This window comes from Epinephelus fuscoguttatus, linkage group LG12 (genome assembly GCF_011397635.1).
Source record: "Epinephelus fuscoguttatus linkage group LG12, E.fuscoguttatus.final_Chr_v1".
NCBI classification, from domain to species: Eukaryota; Metazoa; Chordata; class Actinopteri; order Perciformes; family Serranidae; genus Epinephelus; species Epinephelus fuscoguttatus.
The window spans coordinates 33356698-33370417 of record NC_064763.1 but is presented as its reverse complement, the minus strand read 5'-3'; the positions used below and the strand labels follow the sequence as shown (position 1 = coordinate 33370417).

Sequence of the window (13720 nt, the reverse complement as noted above, 5' to 3'; positions counted from 1 at the left end):
TGTTGTTGAAGGGGAAAAAAATGTCAATTCGTAGTGCATTTATTTTGAAAGAGACGGTATGTAAATGTTAAATTTTCTGTGAAAACAGTGTATAGTGTATCTTGAAAGAAGACAATGCATGTAACAGGCAGAACTTGCCAGTGTCCCAGAACACCAACAACCAATGCACCCAGGGTACCTTGCACGTCATATGTTGACATGGAAAGTCCATGACCAAAACATCAACATGTGATGAAGTCGGAGTGAGAATGTGTTACCCAGGTGGAGGCCAACACCCATTGAGAACGTGTTTGACTTTGTGCCAAGCATGTGGACACAGCTCTCACTTTGATTGTCCAGGGACCGGATGGCTTGTAGCAGCAACCCCAGTACCCTGTATTCCTGCAGTACCCCCCCGACAAGACTCCCATTGGGACGCGGTCGTAAGCCTTCTCCAAATCCATAAAGCACATGTAGACTGGACAGACAAACTCCCATAACCCTTCCAGCAGCCCTGCAAAGGTAAAGAGCTGGTCCACGGTCTTCAATTAGGATAAATCCAAACTGCACCTTCTGAATCCAGCTGGAGCCCCCTTCACAACACCCTGGAATAAACTTTCCCAGGGAGGCTGAGCAGTGTGACACACTCTCCTTTTTTGAAAATGAGAACTGCCACCCCGGCCTGCCAGTCCACAGGCACCCTACGTGACCTCCACACAACACTGGAAAGGTGTATCAGCCAAGACAGTCAAACAATGTCCGAAGCCTTCAGCACCTCTGGGTGAATCTCATCCACACCTAGGCCCTTGCCACTTTATTTATTTATTTTTTGTATTTACCTTTTTTATTGACTGTGTTTTGACTTCACAGACAAAAATGGGAGGATTAAAAGAGGATAACTGATCAAACAAAAATGCTTGTCTTATATATAGGTATATGGAGGTATATGGGTTGGCATTACAACCATTCCAGCTTGCTTTCAGATCATCTAATCACACAGTGACTCACTACATGGGATGGCTCCCAATTGGCAGCACTGATGAGTTCAGAATAAATACACATAATACCATCAACAATGTCTTGCCCATGACATTGATAACGGCTTCCCCCAAACACCATATTCCACCTGACAAACACCATGCTCCACCTGAGTCCCTCTCTTTCCTTTGATTAGTTTTGTATTATGTATCGTGGTTTCTCTCATTTTCAACAGTTTCCCTCTTTAGCATTCCTTTCTCACAAAATTCACTGACATTTAAAGTTGCTGCCCATTGAAACTTTTCAAAATTATAAATAGCTGACCAAGTTTAAATAAGAAATAATAAACGTCCAAGTTTGAGGAATAGCTGGGGCTTATACAGAAACTCATTTTGGTAAATACTCATACTCTCTGAGTCAACTGAATTTATGCATTGAATGTCTGCCTGCTGTACTAGCAGATTTCCCATCTAAGGCTTGGCATCATTCAGTGTGGCTGTAATGAGAGATGGAAGTGGAAGTAGTATGCTGTTTATTTCAACCATCTGTGACCGGCCTGAAAATTCCCTTTAATAGTTTTCTCTACACTGCACAGGAAGAAAATGAGCGTGCTCTGAGTCGGTCTGTGTCAAGGAAGCGGATTTTATTTTCAGTTTAAGAAGTGAGTTTCTTTTGCAAGTGAAAAATTAGAAATCTCTCTGATATCACGTCTCTCTTAGAAAAACGATAAATTATGAATGTTGCCACTGTGCTTGTTGAGTAAATATTTCATCATATATTTGGTATTGACTAATATGCAACTGAAATGAGGTTTCAGAACAGCAAAGAAACCAAGAAACTAAAATAAATGTCACAGCCTGTTTGATGTAAATATGTCTGTCCCTTAGCTCTGGGATTTGTTCCACTGACTGAATAAATGGGAATTCTGATTTTCCAAAATGTCTTTTCACATAACCATTTACTGAGATGTGTTTGAGTCTATGATGATGTATTCTGAAATGCATGCAGAGAACATGGAGGGATGTGCTGTCAGCTTTGGTGATGGTCCCGCTGTGTGTTTAGTAAGTTCTTATGCCATTAAACTGAGTGCTCTTTGGGGACTGAGAGAGCCGAGTTGAAATGAATTATGTCGGTCCAAACAGGTTTAACCCTTTACAGGTGACCAGTCATCTGGCCTTTAAATAGCAGTGCAGCAGGGAGTGGTGTAGAGGCTACATGTATTTATGATGAAGCTACCAGCGTGGCCTACTTCTGGGTGACTGCTCAGGTCCCAGTCAGGAACACCTCCTTGCTTTCGCTCTCACTCTCTGGCTATAACTCACTTTGGTTAATATCACTTATTCTCCTGCTCCATTTCTCTCCTGTAGTTTCAACTCTGTCTGACTGGATAGGGCATATTATGAATAGACAATGATTGGAGAAGTGTCTCAAACTATGCTGTCATTTTAATTATAAGAGCAGTGTGTACCATTGCTGCTTCCTCTGCAAGCCACTTTGCAACTCGCCTCCACCCCAGCTCCTCCTTTTAATGTTGTGTCTGATTTATCAATGTCATTTCTTTTTTGTCATTGATCCTGGTTCTGTTCCTGGGGGGTCTTTGCTGCTGCACTCCTTGCCCTAGTCTTTCCATGTAGGCGCATGGAAGGGCAGGGAGTTCTGTTCTCTGTGCCTCAGGCTTTCCTTATTTGCACATGGAAGAGCAGACACGTGCGCTCTCCCTGCCTTATGGATTTCCACACAGGTGCGTGGAAGTGTGGAGAGGTGCTCTCTCTCTCCACTTTATGCTTTCCATGTAGCTGTGTGGAGGAGGCTTTCTGCGTGGGCCCGAGGAAAGGCAGAAGAGCCCCAGAACAGAGCCATACCGCCAAAAATAATACTGCAAATGGAAATAAGGTTTTCTTTGACTAAAGTGTTTCTGACTAAATTTGTGTTTTTCTGATGCTGTTTTGCTCATCACTGAGGGGCTGCTAACCACAGCGGCCATCACAAAGATGTGAAAACATGAATGACCTTATCTAGAGCCAGTGTTTGGTTTGTCTGTTCTGGGCTACTGTAGAATCATGGCAGACTCCGTGGAAGAGGGTCCGCTCCATGAGTAGATATAAACAGCCTGTTCTAAGGTAACAAAAACACATTTCATTTTCAGGTAATGACACACCTAAGAAAACATATTATATTATACCTGTTGTCTACCACTCAGCTAAGGTTCATAACAGGTGATCCTTACAGCATCCATCACTGCCACCTTTACCGAAAGGTTGGCTGGCCATATTTGGCTGTGAGGCGGGAACAGCATTGGTATTTGTTCATACATGGAATAATCTGCAAAAGACCTCAAACTTGGACACTCTGCCACCCTTATGGATGTTTAAAGGCCTTAATTCAGATTTATTTTTTTATTTGAGTGTAAATGTTTTTAACTATTCGTCTACACCTGAGCATGTTTATCACGCTGTATTTCTACTTTTAGAGCCCATTTATTGCTGTTGTTGTTTTGCATGATTTCATTTCTGTTTTAATTGCTATGCATGATGGCTCTTTGTTTGCTTATTGATTGTTCTGAATGTCTTTGTTAATGCTCGACATCAATGAAAATGAGGGTCTCCCTCAATTGATTTCCAGAGTCTTTAATAAAGGTTTAAATTAATATTTCATTTCTGCCAGTCCATCTTGCTAAATCCTTCAACCTGAACCTTTAAAGAAATACTGTCAATGTGATTATACTGGCTGACATTTTCAAATTACTGTTTCTCAAATGCATTTGCTTTATATTACTCCTAATAGTGTTCTGATTTGTCAGTTTGTGTGCTAGAAAAATAGCTGATATTCTGTATTGTGCTGGATATGATGCAACATGTGTGTTGGTGGGAGTCAGACTGAGGTGCAACTTTAGAAATTAGTTTCAAATTTGAAAATGCCACAAACAGTGACTAAAACTGTTTTTCCTGCCTTTTTATATTTATTGGATACACCGCATGACACCACATTGTGGATAAGGGCATCAGCGGCTCCACCTTTTATAATTAAGCTTTGCATTCAAGGTCGGAGTGTCTGTCAGCTTCAAATTAAAAGCCAAGGGACTTAAATATCAATTTAAAATTATCTTACATGACCATAAACCTATTCAAAAAATGATTAGAGTGGGTATTACAATAAGTATAAAATTGGGACGGACAGGAGGAGTTGTTTATAATTCAGGCTACATACAAGCAGGGCTGCAGGAGTTGAGGTCTGCTTGCTGATCCCCCTGTACAAATGATGCCCTACATTGCTGAAGTGCCTCTAAGCAAGAACAACAAACCCCACTGGGTACGATGCAAGTGACTGCCTCGGTGGCTCTGCTTAGAGTTAACACAAGGCTAAACAGACTAAAATCTAATTGCAAAATTCAAAACGAAAAGCAGTGGCATCATGTCCCCAGAGGTAGAGCACAGCTCATGAAGAAATGCCAAAAAATGCCGTTTTGCTGGAGGCAAGGCTGGTTGAAAGTGGACAGATGAAAGCCAAAGGAAAATAAAAGCAGCATACAGGCAGAGAGCTGTAATAAGAACACTGCTTAGTATGAAGCAGACTTTTTGAGATACAGTAGACCTTGTATATTTATACTTTGTTCTCCACAGTATTTGTATTTATTACAAGCACTGATTCGGCCCTGCAGCTGGAGCAGATGGTTTGTGAGACTACAGATTACACTACTACTGGAATCTGTATTCTGTAGAAATCCAGTGCATAGTATTCTGTACTTCATCTGGTCATGTTCGTCTCATGACCTCAGTGTGTGCTTTTCCTATATATTTCATATGGGTGTGACGCATAATATAGCAGGCAAAGATCAATCTTAGTCGAATTCCTGGAAAAAAATAAATATAAAGTTCATATATTGTTAAGTAAAAAAAAGCAAGATATTGTAGTTACCTCACTTTCCTGTGTGAGGATCTATCCATGGTGCTGAAGTCGAGCCATATCGCGATGCAAACAGAGGGAGGCGCTGTTGCAAAGCCCAAGAACCAAAACGTCACCACTCAGTGCCAGTTACAGCCATTTATCTGGGTCTGAAAGATAGCATTTTCGTTAAGAGATTTTAATTTGTAAAAAGGCTCCAAAAATGAAAACTACAAACGGGCTGCAGTCAAAATGCAAAACTGGGAACAATACAGACAGTTTGCAGCGTGCAAACCAAAATATGTCCTGTATTTACGCATTCAAACTAAAATGTCATGCAAATGGATTCAAGCTGGGGGTCAAATTGCAGCATTGTGAGCGTTTAGCTTATTATAATAATGGCACAAAGATGGATGCAGCAATTCAACAGACTCTGCACTGGAATTTCTGTGAATGCCTAAAACTTTATTTTAAAGAGGACCTAAAGAAGGTTCTTTCACCTCTGGCTGCGCCAAGTGTCCACATCTCAGTGTAACATTATATTTTATATACATTAATATACTATGATATATATGAATACAGGGACTTTCTGACAATAGATTTAAGTCTGTTCAATTATTGTAGATAATTCAAAGACTTTTATTTTTTCCCACCAAGCAGCCTGGAATCGCCCCGTAAGCCTCTGCCTCTCTCTTTCTCTTTCTTTCTGTGTGTGTGTGTGTGTGTGTGTGTGTGTGTGTGTGTGTGTGCAGTGAAGACACCACCCAGCTCTGTAGGGGAGGGGAGGCGGTGCGGGAGTGTGGAAGGGGAGGGTGAGGAGAAGGAGAGGAGGGTGGGGGGGGGGGGTGAGAGATGCTCGTTTCAGCACCGCGGACAGCTCCCGGTAAAAGCAGCCAGCAGCAGCGGGTCGGTCCTCTCCGCTGCTCTGAAAACAAAAGGAGAAAAATCCAAACTGAGATTTATTCTTTTTTTTCAAACTCTGGATGAGAACATGTAAGATAAATTTGCGGAGTAGAGGACTTATTATTTCAATCCGGAATAGGCGACATATTTGAATTGACAGACAACAGACAAAACCGTTACAGGACTCCCGAGGTTTGCGTGCGCCATCTCCCCGAAGTTTCTCGCCTCTGAAAGGGACTGTGCCTCCTCCCGCCGACCTGCACCGCCCGGAAAATCTGCTGGTGTTCAAGGGGAAGTTGAAGAGAAAGTGACACCACATCAGCACCTTCCTCTGTGTGGACTATATCCTTAAATAAGTTGTTGGACTTTTCTTTTTCTTTTACACACTTCTACTGCGTAATTTTCTGGTCGCGTGCGCGCAAAAGGATTTCTATTATTTCTATTTATTGGATGATACTTGTAGTAGCAAAAACGAAAGCAAGACAAGTTTTGATTCGGTGCAATAGGCATCTTACAGCCTCCACCGGTCCCCCCCCTCTGTAATGCTCTTACATTAGCCACTGATGCAAGGCTTTGATGCGCCCGGATACATCTCTCCTCTCTCGCAGCGCTGATTCTTTCCTCCACCAAGTCACCCATCTCGGCCTTCTTTTAATTTAACATTCACAGAGGGACTCCCCAGACTGCCATTCCCCCTCCTCCCCCCATTTTCGACAACTGCTAAAGACTGGTAGGCGATAATGGCCATAGATCGATGAAAAACGCTTCTCCACATTGTTGTGAGATGAAGTTGGAGGCCGTGCAGCGACACAGAATAACCGAGGACACGGCTTAGCAACTTTTAACATCCTGATCCGTCGTTTTTTTCCCCCTTTTCTTTTCTGTGACTTGCTGTAGAAATAGGTGTGTAGCCTGTTTGTAGCTGTTCATGACGGAAACGATGGCGCTGAGTGGAAACTGTAGGACTAACCCCAAAGAGCAAGCATCAGTTCAGAACAGTTTCCCAGATGTTGTTGAATTAAACGTAGGGGGGCAGGTTTATTACACTCGTCACTCAACTTTAGTGGGCACCCCGAATTCATTACTCGGTAAGCTGTTCTCTTCCAAAAAAGACGCATCTAATGACTTGGCGAGAGACCCCAAGGGTCGTTATTTCATCGACAGAGATGGGTTTTTATTCCGGTATGTGTTGGACTACCTCCGAGACAAGCAGGTTGTCCTCCCGGACCACTTCCCGGAGAAAGGGAGGCTCAGGAAAGAGGCGGAGTACTTTCAGCTGCCCGACTTGGTGAAGCTCCTGACCCCTGACGATATCAAGCACAGCCCGGACGACTATTTCCACAGCGACTATGAAGATGGGTCGCAGGGCAGCGACCACCGGCAGTGTCCGCCTCCCTCTCTGGTCCCCGCGGACAGAAAGAGCGGCTTCATCACGGTGGGATACCGGGGGTCGTGCACTATGGGCCGGGAGAGTCAAACCGACGCCAAGTTCAGGAGGGTGCCTCGGATACTGATATGCGGGAGGGTGGCTCTCGCCAAAGAAGTTTTCGGGGAGACCCTGAACGAGAGCCGGGACCCGGACAGGACCCCGGATCGGTACACCTCCCGGTTTTACCTTAAGTTTAAGCACCTGGAGAGGTCTTTTGACATGCTGTCGGAGTGCGGTTTCCAAATGGTGGCCTGCAACTCGTCAGTCACAGCCTCGTTTGTCAACCAGCACACAGAGGACAAGATCTGGTCCAGCTACACAGAATATGTCTTCTACCGTAAGTGACACCTTTGCTTTTATTGCAGCAGGTCAACACTGACGCGCGCACACAAAGTTGGAGTCACCGCTAGAAGGCGCACTTGTGTTTCTGGTCCTGTGAGAGAGACAGAGACATCTGGCTGTTGGGGTGGATGGGCGTTTCTAACATAGGACAACCCCTCTTTTGAATGATGTGGGTGTACTGAACGCTTCACTGCTCCAGACAGTGTGATCAGAGCTGCTTCCACCTGTTTCTATGACCTGTAGTTTCTGAAAATTTGGCCCTACTAGATTTCATTTACAGCTCCACGACAAACACAGAGTGTAAAAGTTCCACTTATCCATGACCTGTGGGTAGCCTGCATCACCTTGGTTATAATGCAAGCACAAACACAGAGTCAAACTGACACGCTCCGTTAGTGTCTGAAGTTCTGTCTGAGCCTTGTGGAGCAAAACCAATTACAGATCACTCCCGGTAATTGGGGTTAAGCCAAGGTGTTGTTTTTTCTCTGGAAGCCATGAAACCTTAGCAGCCAACACATAACTGACAGGCCACTTCATGTTCTGATCCCAGTGTGTTCAAACCTATTACAGCATATTGCAGCATTCGGTACGCTCTTGCAGGCTAGTTTATATTTCATAAGATTTAACCAGATTTTTTTTTTTTTTTTTTAATAATAATTTCACTCCCATCTGAGCCACGGCAATCGTCAGAGCAATGATTTGTCAACGCTTGCCATTTCTCATCTTGGTGCAATTTTCTACTCCACCTCCTGTCTGCTTTCATCCATCCCATCCTTTCAACTTCTTGCATTTCCTTCTGGCTTTTTCCCCTATTCCCTCCCTTCTCTCCATCTTTGCTGCTCACTGGCTGGTAGGAATCTGGCAAGAGAAGTGGTGACGAGATCATTGTGACTTTTAAATTATAGCTTCCGTTAGTTTTTATGAGACAACAAAATAATCCATATTCCTCTATCTGACAGTGTGTAATCTATGGCAAACTGTTTGATAGCTGTTATAAAAGAGACAGAGTGGAAGTGATACTGTAAATGTGCTGGGGTTCCTAGTAGCTGTATAAAATAGTTGGATGTTATGAGACTTTCCTTAATCTGTAGCGATGGCCATTTTTGAGATACCATGAAATATTGTGGAAAAAACAGTGGCCTTTAACTATGAAATAAAACTCTTTATTAAACCTATAACAAGACCCACATTATTAATGTCTGAGCACATACTGTAGGACAATGAGTGCCAGATATGTCTTCACCAAAATCAATTTTTGAACCTAACATAACTGTGCAGACGTGCTGCTCCCACAGCTAACACAGTAACACCAGTATGTGGATATTTGTGTTAGTGGTTTACTATGTTAAAATCATCCCAAACATTAATACAGATCTTAAGATATACATGAGATACAACAGAACTATTGCTGCAAATAAAACAGGAGAGGCTGCCAAAAGTACTGAGATCAGTGTGTCAAGGCAGCTATCATGATATTTGCTAATAATGCAGAGTAAGAGTTTGTACTCTCATAGGCGCAGTGGTTTAAAAAATATGGTTTGTTTGCCCTTAAAAAGGTTGTGGTTGAAGAACGAGTTGTGACACAGACCTCTCTTTGGTAACACATGAATTACTGATTTCTTTCTAGTTCTAAATTCTTATTCCACCCTTATTTCAGGGTGAGTTAAGATTACAGAGCAGACAATTTTGGCACTTTATGGCAGTTGTAGTTAAGCGGTAGACATGGTTTCATATTTATAGGAAACAATTTTCATTCCAAGGAGAAAGACATCTAACCCAGTTCTTTTTACTGCTGGCTCTGCTGGCTCTGCTGGCTCTGCTGGCTCGTCTCTGTGCCCAAGCGTCCAGATGTTTGGCGAGTGAAAACAGTTACGAGCCGATGTGCAAACAGCCTTAAAAGCATAATTTGTAGTTTGCCATACATGTGACTCAAAGAGGACTTGTGTTTGGTGATGTTCTAGCATTATCTGTAAAGTTCTTTACATCCCAAAAAAATATCTTTTATTCATCTTGCTCGAAAATTTCCCTTAAAACGACTGGGATGGGGGCCAGGACCGCTGGTTAGGGAAAACCACTGCCAGCCCCATAAATCACATAAGTCAAATGATCACATGGTCACAGAGCAGAGCAAGTAAAAAAACAAAACACATGAGAGCGATTCGCTGGGCTGGCTCCGGGCTAAATGAGCTCTGCATTAATGGCCTGCATGAAGCAGCTACAATGACTGGATGGCTCTTGGCTCTTATAACCCCCAGAAGTAGTGCTAACAAGCCAACTCAAGTGGTGGTGGGGGCTGCTGACACACACGCTACACATACAAACACAAACACACACACACATAAACACACCTTGCTTATGCAATATCTGGCAGTGTGTCTGTGGGCTGCCTCTGCAGGCCTCTTCTTGCTTACTGGCAAACAACAACTGCTTCCTGGCTTTGTTGACAAATGTTCAGCTTGTTAGAGGGCACACTCTCAAAGGAAAGGGCACAGCGGCAGATGTGTCGGGCCTATATCTCAACACACCCGGTCACACAAAAGCCTGCATGCCGTCCACTCGCGCAGGGGCAAGAGCGCGCACACAAACGCAGGTAACCGGGCATCATCACAGAGGCAGGTGTGCACACATACAAAGACACATGCACACAGGTTCAGCATGCATACACACACAGAATCATGCAGAGTTTGTTAAATGCTGCAGTCACCAAGTGGATTAAATGTAGTCACTGACAGTCCCTTGTTTATCTGCCTGTCACATTTTTGGCACGCTCCTCTCTCCCCTTCTCCCCATCCTCCCTCTCCCTCGCCTTTCTTGTCTTTTCTCTCCCTCTTCTCCTTTCATGTCTTCTCATTTTGCTCTAGTCAATCACACCCGGCTTTTCTCTCTCGTCTCGGTCCCCGCCCTCCCTCTTTCCAGCTTCATTTTGCTCTGTGCGCCGCAGGGGCAAGGAGCAGCGCGGCGGCACCAGTTGCCTTTACATGCCTCACTGCGCTGTCACACCTCCTGTCTCACTTCTTATTCATATCTGTGTCTGTCTGCCTGTCCATCTTCATGATTGTTTATTTACCTTCATCTTCAGCTGTCTCATTCTACATCTTAGGCATTTTGTCTGTCTTTGTGTTTGTGCCTCTACTTATAATACAGAGACGCTTTCTTTCTTATTTGTTGCCCCCCCCCCCCCAATATTAAAGGTCCGACATCTATGGCAACAGCAGCAACAGATTGTACTTCAGAGTATATACCCAAAAAGTATGTCCATATACGTGCATGTACTTGTGGTTTGTGACTGTGTTCATGTTCTGGGCATGTTTTAGACAGCATTGAGGTTTAGGGAAGTTTCCCTGTTTCAACTTGACAATGCCCCAGTGCTCAAAGAGAGGTCCATAAAGAAATGATTTTCCCAGCTTGGTGTGGAAAGATGTGACTGGCCTGCACAGAGCTCTGACGTCACTAAACATCTTTAGGATTAACTGGAATGTCAGCTGTGAGCCAGGTCTTATCCCAACATCAATGGCCAACCTCAATAATGCTCCTGAGGCTAAGAGGGAGCAAATCCCTGGAGCTTGATTCCAAAATCTTGTGGATTCCCAGAAGAGTTGTGGCTGTTTTGGAATCACTGGTGGCGTGGCGGTGCAGTGGTTAGCATTGTCGCCTCACAGCAAGAGGGTTACCTGCTCGAACCCTCGGTTGGGGGGAGCCCTTCTGTGTGGAGTTTGCATGTTCTCTCTGTGTCAGCAGGTTTTTCTTCAGCTTCCTCCCACAGTCCAAAGACATGCAGGTGAATTGGTGACTCTTAATTGGCCGTAGGAATCTGTGAATGTGAGTGTGAATGGTTGTCTGTCTCTATGTGTCAGCCCTGTGATAGTCTGGCAACCTGTCCAGGGTGAACCCTGCCTCTGGCCCGATGTCAGCTGGGATAGGCTCCAGCCCCCCTGCAACCCCCATCAGGATAAGTGGTTACAGAAATGAATGAATAAATAAACGCCCACTCTTCTGTAATGTATGGTGACCAACAAGAGCAAATGTGTTACATTGCCCAAAACATTTCCATTAGGAAGCACTGGTGTGCTTGAGACTTTGTCTTTTAGAATATTGTTAAAGACTAAGGCCAATGTAAAAAAAAGAATGAATATTTCTTTTTATGGCACCTCTTTACCCCCGTTGTTTTCCACTTTAAAAAGACTAAATGGTCAAAAATCCAGCTGCTCAGTTCCACTGAGCACTCGTCCTAGAGGCGTGGAGAACTTTGGTTGTGTTGACTGGGTATGCAGTGTTTTTCTGTTGCATTTGTTGTCAGTATTTGTGTGTTGTTAACACTGCTTAGTTTCTGAAACTGCAGAACACTTCTCCTGATGGAAATGTTTTGGATCGTTGTAGGGTGTTTGCTTTTGTTGGCCACCATAGTAATGAGAGAAATATATGGGTCCACATACTTTTGGACATGGGGTGTGTCTACATTTGACACATCTGATTTGCTGAAAAGTGGATAACATTATTTACAGGATGCTAACATTAGCATTACTGATTGCAAGTTATCTGCCATTAACCCTAACATTGTTTGCTTTGCGGGTCCATGTCATTGGTCTGACATCCCGTTGTTCCGATATGTGATTATACTAGGCTATACTGTATTTGTGTACCATAGAGGATCAACAACGCAACAAAAGTAGGCTACTGGTCAAGATACAAGTGTCATAGAGAGGAGAGAATGAAACACCATAACCTCCTGTTATTAACTCTGGGGTCGGGGTTGTATGGGGAGCTCTCTGCGGTGCTGAATGGCTCCCGGCAGGTGTATTTCTGCCTTGATGGTGCACCGCGACCAGCTCTGGGTCAGCTGGGAAAGGCTTGAGGCGAAGCAGGCTGACAGCTTATGTGTTTGCCATTTTCTTTTTCATTTAAACCCACACCATGATCTTTTCCTGACCCTAACCAAGTGGTTTTTGTGCCTAAACCTAACCAGACCTTAACCACAGGGCATCATGATGATTTTGGAACAACGGGACTTCAGAACAATGGGTTTAATATGGTCGAAACAATGGGATGTCGGACCAATGGGCTGTTGGACCAATGGGCAGACCCCTGCTTTGCTACCATAGCCTGCTCGAAAGTTAGAAACCCTATGAACACAACCAGCTGTTTGTTTAGGTCATCTGAGCAGGCTCATCCCTTTAGAGTCCAGGTGAAACAAAGAAGGGAACTCTCCATGGGACCATATGTATTTAGAGTAAAGTGCTTTGGTTAAGGGCACATCAACATTACAGTCTGATTGACACAACTTTTCCTACTTCCACTTACAAGTGATATTTTCTTGCTGGAAGCCTGAACCAACTTTATCTGTTCAAATCCTCTTTTTGCTTGTTATCTAGAGCCCTGGAATCTACACTCTCCTGATTGGACCTATCAATCTCTTTTCTGTTCGTGGCTATTCAAATTCAAGATGGCCTCTGAAACCCCAGAAGGCAAATGTATTTACCAATTTGTTGCATGGCTGGAGTGACTGATAATTAATCATCACTGCTGACAGTTGGTTCTGTGGTATTCACCGCAGGGCCTGACAGAGCCTACCACAACAAAACCATCGAACAACACATCATCGTCTGTGTGGAAAAAAAAGGGAAACATTTCAAAAGTCTACTGAGAGGATAGGAAAATCACATTTTTTGGCTCAGGATGTATTTCCCCAGGCTTTCACCTCAGCTGAACATGCCAGAGTGAAGTGTGTGTCATTACAAATGGCCATTTTCATATGACCATGTGTGCTGGTGTGTGACACACTCTGCCATTAGCTTGTTACACACAGATGGGTAACTCCTGTGTGGCAAATGTGTTTTGGCAGGTGGGAATAAAGGGGCTGTGGTAATGGTCACAGTGTGTGTGTGCGCGTATGTGTGTGTTAATACGTGATCCATGTTGCACTACCTGAGGCATTTGCACACCCGTTGAGCCGCTGGCTAAACACACCTGCACACCCCCGACACGTCACACACACACACACACACACACACACACATAGGAACACATACACCCACCATATGAAACTACATCGCGCTCATCCTGCGAGCTTCTCTCAGCCCAGTCAGTGATGACATTAGCAGCAGCGGTCCCATGCTTCAGGCCTGTAGGAAGTGATTAGCCGAGGAGCAGACAGGCCGTGACAGCTCTGAGGAGAGTCTTGATAGGGACAGCTGCTACCCTGGCCTCAGC

At 44.1% G+C, this 13720-nt stretch overlaps 1 protein-coding gene across 1 annotated transcript in view; it reads left to right on the top strand.

Moving 5' to 3' along the window:
* The first annotated feature begins 5694 nt into the window (after nucleotides 1-5694).
* kctd16b (potassium channel tetramerization domain containing 16b) overlaps nucleotides 5695-13720 on the top strand; it is a 105843-nt gene continuing 97817 nt past the window's right edge. The window contains exon 1 of the mRNA XM_049592837.1: nucleotides 5695-7508. Coding sequence (XP_049448794.1) covers nucleotides 6671-7508 — 838 coding nt within the window. The 5' untranslated portion in view covers nucleotides 5695-6670. The remainder of the gene's footprint in view (nucleotides 7509-13720) is intronic.